At 42.0% G+C, this 12,489-nt stretch overlaps 1 protein-coding gene across 2 annotated transcripts in view; it reads right to left on the bottom strand.

Annotated features, from left to right (window-relative positions):
- psme4a (proteasome activator subunit 4a) overlaps positions 1 to 12,197 on the bottom strand; it is a 26,171-nt gene extending 13,974 nt beyond the window's left edge. Inside the window, exons 1-22 of one of the 2 annotated variants that reach the window (XM_031878334.1) lie at positions 11,519 to 12,197; positions 10,259 to 10,399; positions 9,939 to 10,055; positions 8,651 to 8,707; positions 7,164 to 7,208; positions 6,200 to 6,349; positions 5,642 to 5,705; positions 5,479 to 5,553; positions 4,967 to 5,089; positions 4,774 to 4,866; positions 3,489 to 3,754; positions 3,168 to 3,354; positions 2,986 to 3,075; positions 2,828 to 2,892; positions 2,481 to 2,631; positions 2,293 to 2,391; positions 2,137 to 2,206; positions 1,960 to 2,027; positions 1,637 to 1,852; positions 717 to 874; positions 525 to 620; positions 91 to 146 (exon numbers count right to left, since the gene is read on the bottom strand). In XM_031878334.1, the coding sequence (XP_031734194.1) occupies positions 91 to 146; positions 525 to 620; positions 717 to 874; positions 1,637 to 1,852; positions 1,960 to 2,027; positions 2,137 to 2,206; positions 2,293 to 2,391; positions 2,481 to 2,631; positions 2,828 to 2,892; positions 2,986 to 3,075; positions 3,168 to 3,354; positions 3,489 to 3,754; positions 4,774 to 4,866; positions 4,967 to 5,089; positions 5,479 to 5,553; positions 5,642 to 5,705; positions 6,200 to 6,349; positions 7,164 to 7,208; positions 8,651 to 8,707; positions 9,939 to 10,055; positions 10,259 to 10,399; positions 11,519 to 11,718 (2,587 nt within the window). In that variant the 5' untranslated portion in view covers positions 11,719 to 12,197. The remainder of the gene's footprint in view (positions 1 to 90; positions 147 to 524; positions 621 to 716; positions 875 to 1,636; positions 1,853 to 1,959; positions 2,028 to 2,136; positions 2,207 to 2,292; positions 2,392 to 2,480; positions 2,632 to 2,827; positions 2,893 to 2,985; positions 3,076 to 3,167; positions 3,355 to 3,488; positions 3,755 to 4,773; positions 4,867 to 4,966; positions 5,090 to 5,478; positions 5,554 to 5,641; positions 5,706 to 6,199; positions 6,350 to 7,163; positions 7,209 to 8,650; positions 8,708 to 9,938; positions 10,056 to 10,258; positions 10,400 to 11,518) is intronic. The other variant, XM_031878341.1, reaches the window with a different exon arrangement.
- Positions 12,198 to 12,489: the final 292 nt, after the last annotated feature.

The following is a 12,489-nucleotide window of genomic DNA, read 5'->3' as shown; positions in this document are numbered from 1 at the left end:
TATATATATATATATATAAATAAAATGATTTACATGCATTGTGAGCAAAACTGTTATCATCCAACAGTTCTGAAAAAGTGACTTGCGTACCATACTTCGCTCCGGTGTAGAGATTGGTCTCATCTAGATTCACCATACTGTTGACCCTGGGTGGAAAAAGCCGGTTTGAAGCAAAGTTAGCAACTTAAAAATGTTTTCTTTTTTTTTCAAATATTCTTCAAAACATCTGTCCAATAGTAAGTCCATCATACAGTGCTTTTTTTGTTTTCATTATCCAAATGTGCAAATCCAGTAGGCCTTCGATCCATGTATTTTAATGGAATGTGAGCCAACTCATATGAGCTTCTACTGAATAGACTTTCTTATGGAATATGAAATCAACAAACTCCTTGGTCACTCCCTTCAGAAGAACTGTTTTTCTAAAAGCACGTAAGCTAAACTTAAATTAAACTTGTTAAACAACAGTTTCTTTCTCTGTCTTGAGCAAGAAAACCAGAGTTTAGTAAGTAAGTAGAACCGCTCACAGTTCAGCGATGGGCTCTCCTTTCAGTGGAGGCATCAGACTCCCAGCTCCTAGGAGGCAGTGTTGAATAATGGTCAGGCTCTGGAGGACGTCATCTCTGAAAATGAAAATAGAAATCAACACACATCTAGTGACTTCAGTAGAAATAAGAATGTCCTTTATGTAGAGAGCACGGGTAAACACTGCTCCATACCTGCTCATGTCCTTCTGTCCCTGTGCAAATCTCTGAAGGCGCTGAAGTTCAGGCTGGAGTATCAGGTCCAGCAGATAGAAAGCAAAGGAGGTCTCTTCAACACTGGGCACATGCCATCGGATATCCAAATTCCACAGGTCCCCAGGACGACCCCAGTCCTGCATGGGATAAAGACGATGAGCAATGCGTATACGTTTTATACATGGACTACTTAGGTAAAAGGTCACGCTACATGAGTACCACATGCTGAATCGCCCCTCCGTAAAGGTGAACCTCAAATGTTTCCATTTTGTAGCAGGTTTTGGCAGCTAACTTTGTATCTGTACCCTGATATTTGTTGGTGGAAGTGATGTGCGGAGGGATACTGATGTGCAAAGGAATTAGATGCAATAGCAGCGGTATGTGATTATTAAATCAAGGCTATGACCCAATCAGATCACTTGATTTGAGCTACTCATTTTATAAACACATATATGGCATTAATTAAAGACGGGCACAACGCATACCACATTCCCCCGGGCATGCGCTACTGCTGCCAACGGTGTTGACCACAAGTGACACATCTTATCTCTTGTTGTGCAGAAGACAGTAATGCAGCAAAGTGGTTGACTGTGTATGCCTCCACCAAGGAAGCGACTTAATGGGATCAAAGAACGAGCTGACTGACTGACTGTCGCAAGCGGGGATTGGACAATTAATCAAACCAGGTCACAATGAGTGCAACAGAGATATGTCAGAGAGACAAATGGCTGCAACTGCAAGTGTTTGATTCTGAAACCTCACTCACTACAAAACCTCTCACTGGTTTAGGGGGGGATAATAAGAGTAGTATGTGCCGTTACCAACACACGGGTTAAATCATCAAGTTTAACAGTGATTTGGTTAAGCTTCTGAAATGTACAACCAAACAATATTAGTACCTTGATGGGTAAGTAGTCACTGATTGGTTGGTTGAAGCCTCCTGGCATGCTGCAGTACTCTGTGGGGTAGAGGAGGGCTGAGGAGCGAAGGACGTGGTGCAGCAGGTTGCAAGCTAGAGTGTAGCCCCGCTTGCACTTGAGGTGGAGCGTCAACTGCAAAATCTGAACCAGTTCAGAGCGATAAGGTAGGACCTTGTCACCGTCCACCCGGGTCACCTGAGGTGCAAACGGCACAGAGGAAATAGTGAATTACAGATAGGAGGCATGGATAAATACAGGAGCTCAGGGGTCAAGTTAGTAAATCCATGAGTGGTCTAAATCACCTCAGACAGCAGCTGGAGATTCCACAACAACTCCTTGTCGAGCTCCTCCTCATTCAACACTTCGTCATCTGTTTAAAATAAGTGTGTCAGGCAAATGACAAAGACTCATGGAAGAAAAACATGCCTTTGACAACCTCCTCTTATAGAAATGCTTATTCCCGTGTGGTGAGCACTTACTGACAGCGATTTGGTTTATGATGTTGCAGCAGTGTGGCACAAACACCTTGAGCGACTCTGCAGGGTGACACTGAAAGCAGACGCACAACGAGGATTAAGATTGTAAAGTAAAAAAGCGACAAGAAGTTGATGAGGAAGAAGTCTGAGTGCGCTCACCTTGGAAGCAGCTCTGCACATGTCGGCCACCATTCTCCCGGCTACACGTGTCTCGAAGATGTTGGTGGTTGCAAAGATGTACACCTTTTCCAGAGCCACCTGTTAAAACGATGCGATACATGTGTTAAACATTTTATATAAATGAGAGAATAAAAAAAAAAATGGGGAATGAGACAAAAGCCTTTAACCTTAAAGATGTCCAGGGAGCACTGTGTGAGGATGGTGCTGAAGGTGGAAGACAGGCCGAGCTCCACCAGACTCTCCAAATGAGTCATTTTCTCCGTTTCCGTTTCCTCACGAGTTTGTTCCAGAGTGCTGCTGTCTATCAGGGCAAAGCATCTGTGCAGAAAACAACAAAAAATAGTTAAAACGGTCAGATATGGTTTCACTCAAATACTGTTTGTTATGATGCTTCATCTACTTAAACATGTCTCAACAATGCTGTGAAATCAATGTGTAAAATATTAATGATATCCTATCACAACTGCTGCTGAAGAACGACTTGTCTTTTAAAGTTCATCAAAACTCCACGTACCTGTCCATGAACAGAAGCACAAAGTCTTCAAACTCAGCTGAAGCCGAGCACATCTCTCTTTCCACCTGAAAGCCACAGAAAATATATGAAAAAGATCTACGCATTTACCACCTTGCATTCATTGATTGACAAGGCGACGAAGAATAATAGTGAGTCACCTCCGTCAAGTCAGTTCTTTCATGTAGGGCGGACGAACAGTCCACCAAAGGCACAAGAGTCACAAATGTAGCAATAAATTGGAATGTGATCTGTGGGGGAGAGGAAGGTTTGCTTTTACATTTACAAGTTTACCAATAAAGGGCGCTGTAAGAAGATAGACAGGAATAACACTGGAGCGCACCATGCACTTGCTGAAGTCATTGGGGTCAACACCAGGCAAAGCCCTCATGAGAAGGGGCAGCATGTGAGTGGGCCCCTCGGGAAAGCGCTGCCCACCTGACACGAGGCTCCGTGCCACACCGATCATGCAGCTCAGAGTGGCCGTCAGCTGGTGGGGCTCTGTTAGAGTCTCCAGAGCAGGGTATGTTCTGTGGTCGAGGTGGAGAACAATTAGCCATTTGTGCAAAAATGTCATAATGAGGCCTTAGCTAGCAACATTGCTCAAGAGTCTTAAGAAGCCGAACTTCGATCAAAGATTCATCCCTGAGATTCTCAGACTTACCGCTCCAGCACAGGGGGAATGACCAGCTCTGGCCTCATTAGCGCTAGGTTTTGCAGGGCCTGGGCTGCATCGAGACTGCCCGTCTTGCTGAACATGGCCAGCAGCACCGGCTGCATCATACTTTCCACAAAGCCCGTGATATCCTCCTCTGTGAGCTTGTGACTGTCTGGTATTGGCGTTAGCCACGTGGGCTTTTTGTAGCGCTCTCGGTGCAGCCGCCGCACCACGCTGGCTGGGAGACGCTGAAGCAGCTTCATGAGCTTCATCTGGACACGTGGACAGAAAGACAGACACATGACAAAAGGGTGACACACAGGCGATCAGTGTGCATCCACGTAGTCTGGACAAATGGCATAGGGTGTACAGAGCATCTAGATTTAACTTGTCTTGTATGCATGTACAAATTATGGGATCACTTTAGTCAAATCACTCGAGTTTAATGAAGGAAAGTTCATCAGGCAAAGAATGAATCTTGTTTTGTTACAGTGACTTAAGAGTTATGATTTCCACTTTTCCTTTAGTGATTGGCTAAGCCGAGGCTCTGAGAATACATGAACAATATGTTATGAACAGACTTTAGTGGTACTTTTTACTCTTAGTCGATTGCAAAACACTGTTTACATGTAATTAAACCACAGCTAAGTGGCTGACCCTCTCACGTGTTCCCGAGCAACATCCTAGAATACACACAAACTCATCCAAAAATAAAAAGGTTTGTGCACAAGGACACGCTGCTGCTTCAAATAGAGTGGAGCGGGATCCTCACACAGAAAGGCATTTGGCCCTGCTCCCAGTGACCTTTAATAGCATTGCAGCCATATTACTCATGTGTCCTCTTGTTATTTCTGACGTTGATACAGAGATTCAGGAAGCTTCCCAGAAAAACTACGACGAGTGACTGTGCACTGTCATTGAGCTACCACGGTATGCGCTCTCAACGTGGAATTATCGTTGGAGCAAGCTTCATGGGTGACGTATCTAAAGTCACGGCTAGCCGTCAAAGCATCATAACTCATGCTTCCTGTAGGTTTCAGTCGTTTATCATAATTCTCTTAAACTACATTTTTTAGTTTTCTCTGCGTACTACTCATCAGTTTGAAGTGGGCTGACCTGAGTTGGGAAAAACATGTCATTCTATTGGGTCTCTAAAGAAAGTTGTCGATGCTGAGCTGTCACGTATACTGAATGGCTGCTGCAGAACACATATCTAATGGATCGTCTAATGAAGCAGTCCCCACCCTTTATCGTTTCCACAGTAATCCAAAAGAAGAAAGAAGAGACTCACCAACCAGCGGCCATGGTTTGATGGGTGGAAGAAGGATGTTATGCTGTTGAAAAGGCCACTGAGCTGTGCTTGAGCTTGTTTGCTGGGTCCTCCCTGAAATTGACACATTAAGGGTCAATGTGACAATAATCTTTACGCCGACTGTGTTTGCAAGTATTCACCAAACGCATCATGTTCTCAACAATGAACTAACCAGAAGGGATGACACCCAAAGCACCACATGGCTTATGTCATAGGCATTGGTGACATATCGAGTTACCATCATCTGACTGGTTCCCACAGGGAGATTCAAACTCCTCAAAATTCTGGTGAAAATCTGAAATGTGAAAAACAAAACAATTGTCAAATATTCCCTGTCTGACTATTTCTGATGTGGACTTATGTGTTGTAAAAGTCCATGACATTTAATTGGGCTTAACAGGTCAAGCGTTTTATGTTTATCAGTAACTCAAGCGAGTGTTGTCAAAAGGTATGGATCAAAACAGTCAGTGAGATGAAGCGGAGGCATGATGCAAGTCACTTCCCATCTGTGACCAAGAGATTGAGCTACAAGGAAACGTGATAGCAGCAATGCTATAAAATACACACCATCAGTCAAATCATAACGGTCAGGCCGCACATGAGAGCATGTGGCACATTACTCAAAACAAAACAACAACAACTAAACTGCGTAGTGGGTGGTGGGGAAAAACAACAACAACAAACCTTAGGGATGTAAGGGTCCCAATCAATGTAGCCAATGTTGTCATTGGCCAAGCGGGCAAAGAGATTAACCAGATGCTGCAAAGATGAAGGAAAACACGTCACACTGGGTAGACAGAAACACGGACTACTGCACACTCACGCATCTTTTAAACTATTGACTCACCATTTCCCAGCTTGGAAGATTTTGCACAGACAACCATAAGGTGATCAACTCATCAAACCACAATCTGTCAGACAAAGAAACGGTTATGAAAGTGCATACATGTGAAATTTAACATAAAAAGGGATGTTTGAGAATAATGTAGTTTTGTCTCATTTACACCCCATTAGTTTAATAGGTAGACCCGTGAAAACAAGTTGGGGTAGCACTTTATTTATTCTATAGTTTTGTACAAACAGGAATCTCAACAAGGCCAAAGAAGATGTTTTTATCATCTCTACACCCCTCACATATTCACAGAGGCACTTTCTTCATAATGCCAGCTGGCAGTCGTCCCGTCTGACTCAGGTCCCTCTTCCTTTATATACGGCCGACACAAAGTTGCACGTCATTCATTCATTCGTTCGTTCGTTCGTTCGTTCGTTCGTTCTCGCTTCAGAAGCCAAGATATTCTTTACAGGCTCTCGCGGCTAACTAGCTGAACTGTCTTCAGACTGAAGCGATCCTGGAACTAAACCATACATGCATACATACATACATGGGAGACAGTGAGTTCCTTACTTGAACCCCTTGTTGTGCAGCTCAGGAGGCAGAGTCGTGGGTAGAAAGAGCTCAAAGTAGCTGATTGCTCTTTGCATGGTGACATCAAAGGGACAGAGGAGCGGTCTCCATTCATCCAGCATCTCCTGAGTAGCAGACTCTGGGAAGTATCTGCACGAACAGAGAAAGCACTACAATTAGTTCTTTTGTAAAAAAATCGAGCAAATGATCGCAAGCACGCAGGAGTTTTCATTCATCAAGACCATCCGGATGAACCAGCAGCTACAGACATTTCCATTTTGGAGCACAACAAATGTGAGATCACAAGTTATATACAGAGTACATATTTTAGCGGTTAGGATAAATCCTGTGCTTCCACTGGGGACAGTAGTCCTACGAGGGGATGTTCATGGCTCATAATGCACTTGTGTAAACTCTGCAGTTTATTTCAGGTCACGCAATCACACATCCATTGAAAGCCTTGACAAAAAAAAAAAAAAAAAAAGTGTAACTTCCAACGAAGGCTACACAGCTGATCCACAGAGTCTCAGCAGCTGACCACGCATCACTCTCCCTTCTCACAGAGAGGAACCTCTCACACAAGACAGAATTAGATGAGGTAATAGGATTATCTGCCTAAGTTGAAACTGAGGGACGAGTCCAAGGGCTCAGAAAGCTGCATGCGCACAACGAGGGTGAAACCAACCAGGGACTCTTCATCCACTACAGCGTCATACAGATATAATCAGCATTAAGGGGGTTACTCTCCAATAAGCTCATCCTTACATTTTCAATATGTCACTTTTAAATTATTACATTTCTTGTCACCTTACTAAGTTCGATATTGATAAAAACAATGAATTCTCAGACTGATAAACTTCTAATTTTGAAAAAAAGGCAATTCCCAGAAACGTATTAATACCCTCCAGGAGCCTACATTCAAAAAGAAGACACGGTCATACATGAACGATTGAGATGTACTTACGGTCTGCAGCTTTTCACAAGTGTTTTCAGCACATTTTCCACTGAGCTGCAAAAAAAACAAAAAAGGAAAAAGAGAGCTGTCATGGCATTTTAAAAGCAACCACTGTACCACTGATGTTGAACACTCTTCACACCAATGCAACTTGACATTGACTGCATGCAGACAGAAACTTCTTCAGACGCCTGACTGGTGGAGGGTGAACGAGAGAATCTTAGGATCCTGTGTGTACTGAGGAAGTTATAATTAAAATGTCATTAACGGATTATAATCAATTCACTGAAAATAAACACACTCGCTTTCGTCAATAGTGGTCGACCTTCCTTGCTGGCCTCATGCCAATATACAGATGCATACATACTTTCACTACCTGTTCATTCAGAACACTTTGAATTTAACTTTGCTTTAACACTTTGTTAATAGATGTGGTTTTGGGATTTATAAATAACTTACACATCACAAACTCCTGACATGATTCCCTTCACATATAGACTGCAAACGCAGGACTGTGGTCACATAACAGTGTTGAAAGCTCAAGACCGATATAACCACAGCTTTCGAGCTCCACTTCCACAATCCCACCGGTCTGCTCGCATGCAAGCTCAAGCCATGCCTTGTTGGAAAAGCCCCACCAGTCCCACTCAACAACCGGTCGCCCGTCTCCAAATCGTTGACGTCTTTTTGATGCCGGAAAACACACAACATTTAATACTGCCGATTTATGGGCGACACTCAACTTCAACTATCCTAAATGCATGGGTGTAGCCCAGTGTTTAGCACTGTAAGCCCACAACACACAGAGCAGGGTCAAACTCATGCACTGTGAATCTTAACAACAAGAACTAGTCAAACCGAGTGTCCCATTAATCAGACAGACGGAAGCCCACACCGCACCTTTTTGACCTTTGCATCGGAGTCGAAGTGAACCCTCACATTCACTCTGACGCATTCCAGGAGAGGAGGAAACGGGACGAGAGCATGCGCTCCTCCATGACTCCTGAAAACGCGGTGTAGTCGTGCAGGTATGGCTAAGCAGGGATACGTAACAGCGGAAAAACTCCCCTGAACACTGGCCGAATGATAGAATATTGTTATAAGATCATTAACACCAAAACTAAAGCCGTTGCTTCGCCTATGTAGTAATTAATGTTCTATAGAAATTCTAAACTCTATTATTTCCTAATATGGTCAATGTGTTCTTGCTACTATATTGCTGCCACATAGTGAATAAAAAAAAAAGAAACTACACACTATCATTCTCTCATGGTTTGTATGGGGGATACCAGAAGAGTAAAAAATAAATCTGTTAGCTGCAGTGCGACAGTCTCCAATATGAGTGAAATGTTAACATTGCTCAAGTCGTGATTTGTCATCCGTCACAATGTGGGGTGTCCAGTTTTTGTTTTCACATGCAATGTATAAAGAAACAAAAAAAACAAGTGCCTCAAAGGATGAATTCAAGGTAAAACACAAAGAAGTATTGTCCTTACCACCTCTGAACCAATTTTATCATTATGAGTTTAGAGGATGAACGAGGCCGTGGAGAACTGAATGTGAAAGGAGACAAAGGCATAAAGAACACATTCAGCACGCGGGAAGTGCCAATCACTCAAAAAAGATTAACATACTGTGCTTCACCTTATACAATTACTTAGTACCATGTTCCGTATGCATTAGTGTAGTTTGGAAAGAGGTGAGCTGGCAATCCGCCAAAGTGGCTTGTAACATACGAGTGACGTGCCTGCATGGCGTTGATGTGATAAATGTACAATGTTCCCATAGCACCATAAAAGAGCACCTCGCACTGCTTGCTTGTTTCAGAGGGATTGTCTAAGGATGTCGGATCGGGAAAAGTGACATTTAAGCTTCTCTCCAAAACTGCGCTACGTGTAAAAAGTACAGTTATTAAAAAGGTAAGGGGCGCACAACAACTAGTCCAATTACACAAACACGATTATGTTCAAACTACAGAAACCCATCACCTAAAAGTAATCAAACTATGGAACTATTTCTCTTAATATACAACTATATCTATGATGACTAAAATACTGTGTGTGTACATTTCATGAAGAAGTTAAGTTGTCAAAGCACAAAGCCACCAAGTTAACAATGTATAACCTTCATTTTTAACAATGATTAGACTCGTAAAATATTCTAGTATCTTTTTAACTAATTAGTTTAAGTGGTGGATTAATTACATCAAAACATTTGGTTAACTTGGAACAGGACTTTTTCATTTGAATGAAAAGGCAGCTAACCCAAGTTAAACTAAATGGGTGTTTGTGTTATATTAGGAAATAGTCATGAATGTATTGGTTAATAGTGTAGACGAGGTTCAGCTACAATATTTCATTTTTAGTGATTTCAGCCTTACTCGTATCAACATAAGCTTTTCCAGTAACAGGAATTCAGTCACTTGATATGTTCCTTCTTCTGTGTAGGAAATTACAGACATGCCTAAATGATTGTTCAGTTTTCTGCAGTATTTTTCTTCAATAATTACTTAACTATCGTCAAAATTTGAGAAATTTAATTTGCAAAGGGGGGTGGGGGGAAAAGAAAAAAAAAAAAAAAAACACTCCAGAGTTTCTGCTGGAGCTTGATGGCAACTGAGGGTGTAATTGAAGAAAATGAAAAAAACACCAAATGTGTACACTTTAAAATGTAGTGAATGTGCCCTTCTCTTTGGATATATATCCATAGCACTTCCTAAAGTGATTGATTAGGCATGCTTTTAAAAAAAACTCATAATATCAACAGTAAAGGACAGAGGCATACTTGGGAAACCAGTTGAGGCCCAGATGCTCTGTCTTGGAGAACAGAATCCTGTCATGGAGCTCATACAGTGGTCTCCACTGCAATTCAAGGTCCTCCCTCGACAGTAGTTCCCTTTTCCTGTTAGATGAATCAGACATGATGGATGAGAATAAACACACAGATGCGAGCTCATCATGTAGCCTTACACAGCAATGTTTAGTATGAGGATGCAGCATTTCTAGCATCTAACTTAGCTCTTTGAGAAAAACAGAAACACGTAAGTTTACCTCATTTTTGATAACTGTGTGTTTGACATGCGTACAAGTTGCTGAAGTTCTTACTTGAGGAGGTTGATGAGGAGCCGTGCGAGGCACAGCATCATGCTGATCTCCAGCTCGGGGATCGACACTAGCTCGTAGAGCAGCTTGATGAACAGTACGTGGTCTTCTTTGCTGAACTTTCGTCCATACAGTCTCATGTACCTAAATAAGAAGTACAGATTTAGAGATAATTGCTCCAGTTTCAGCATGAACAATAAAAAAATGTTTCTTTTAAAAGGCATACAAGAAATAAAATACAATCCTAACAAACTCAAATTTTAAAAGCAAACATGTATTTTATTAGTGACAACCAACGCTGAAAAAAAACAAAAAAACAAAAAAACTTTGTTGAGACCTTTGAAATGAACCTTTTTGTTTATTTTAAACACCAGTGAACAGAATCTGGGTCAACCCCACAGTAAACTTTCCATCTGTCTGAGCCGGAAGTGACTCAAGAACAGAGCAATGAGCCAGCATTGGGAACTGAAACAGATTAAGGACAGCCCAGCAACAAAGTACAATCGAAATTAAACAGCACTTTAAGTAACCTACAGTCACATTGACTGTATTATTGCTGGCGCAATGTGACTTATTACGAAAACAATGTCACTGAAAGATGAATGCAAAAAGGGAGTAACATATCAAATACTATGATTTACTGTCTTTCGTAAAGTTAGAATAAACAGGGATGACTTGTCTTATCTAGCAGATAACAGTAATGATTGAGATGATCTCTGCAAATCAAAAGCTGGTTGTAAACAAGAACTCCATGAAGCAACAACACAGGAAACCGCATAAGGAAGTCCATAACATTGAAATGTGTTATTTCTATTTTTATCAGGTGAGTTGTCAGGTGACTCAAAAATAAATGCTCAAAGCCACACAAGCACAACATCAGTGATGACAAAGGCCTGCTAGCTGTCAGGTTATGTATCTGACACACTATTGCCCAGATTATGAAACCCAGACCATCACTAATCAGACACACTGGGCAGTTTGTAGTGTCGAGGCATAACGTCAGCTGACACTTAACGTCACCTTCATAAAAACATACCAGGCTGTACAACAATGCGACTTCCTGAGGTCGTCATAGAGTATGTAACGTTACAGTTGCCACAAGAACAAACAGTAAATGTTGCCCCACAGACAATTACACAAAGTACACAGAGACACGTTGCACAACACGTTGGTTACTTTAAAAGTCTCATGATTGAAAACATTATAAAGTGAGCAACAGCTGTTGAGGATACCAAAGATTATCTGACATTTACTGTTACTTACGTGGAAAGTTTCCTCGTCCAGAACAGCACACCGGGCCATATCTCTCTGAGCTGCACAGCTCGGCACAAGTTTCCTTTTATTTTACTCAGAATGTCATTGGATTCTTCATCGAGCCTCTCCACGTACGGCAGAAGTTTGTTGTATACGATGTCTTTTTGAGGAACAAACCCCAATGTGTCAGACTGCGCCTTCTTCATCATACTAATTCTAACTGGCTAGCTTCACTATGCTAGCAGATGTTACCCTGTTAAACTTGGTTCTGGTTCTCAGGGCACGTTGTTATGCCACTTGGCTAATATATCGCCTACAAATCCCCCGGCTCGCCCCCTTTTCTGATGAATCGGTAAAGGTCGTTATGGCCCACACAGTGACTAACAAGTTATGAGATTCACAAGTTGATCACACGCTAGCTAGCCATCTAGCTCCAGTTAAGTTAGCTCCCTTTAACAGAAAACATTACTAATGCCATCTTGAATAAATATTAAGGCTAACAAATAAACACAACTTTGTCCAGATAGCGCGTTGGCGCTCGCGTCCTCCTGTCCGGGTAACGTAATCCTAAAAATGTGACAACAAGCTAACGGTGTGGCTGAAGGTAGCTCTCTACTACAAAAGCACAGTCATAGCCCAAAGGAGTGTCAACGTTGCCTGATTCATCCAACTAAGGCAAAGCAGAGCAGAAGACACCCAGCTACAAGCTAGACAACGCACCCGTCATATCCGCTAGCCACCGGGAGGACTACACTTCCCAGCATGCGCCTCTCCATTCATGCTTTTTATAACTACTTATCCTTTAGCCACTCAAACAGGATGAGTTAAGATCCTCTAAAGACCTCGTGTCCTCTGATGTTTATTCTACTGCAGTAACGTCATCCGTTGCATTTTACTGGAGATTAATTATTCATGAACGCTATTATAACTTTTACAATTGCCAAATTAATCACAAAACACATACAAAACAATATTTAAAA

The sequence above is a fragment of the Anarrhichthys ocellatus genome, unplaced genomic scaffold (assembly GCF_004355925.1).
Source record: "Anarrhichthys ocellatus isolate YVR2014 unplaced genomic scaffold, GSC_Weel_1.0 scaffold3, whole genome shotgun sequence".
Lineage (NCBI taxonomy): Eukaryota > Metazoa > Chordata > Actinopteri > Perciformes > Anarhichadidae > Anarrhichthys > Anarrhichthys ocellatus.
Note: the sequence above shows the minus strand (reverse complement) of the source record. Positions and strands in the feature narration are given on the sequence as shown.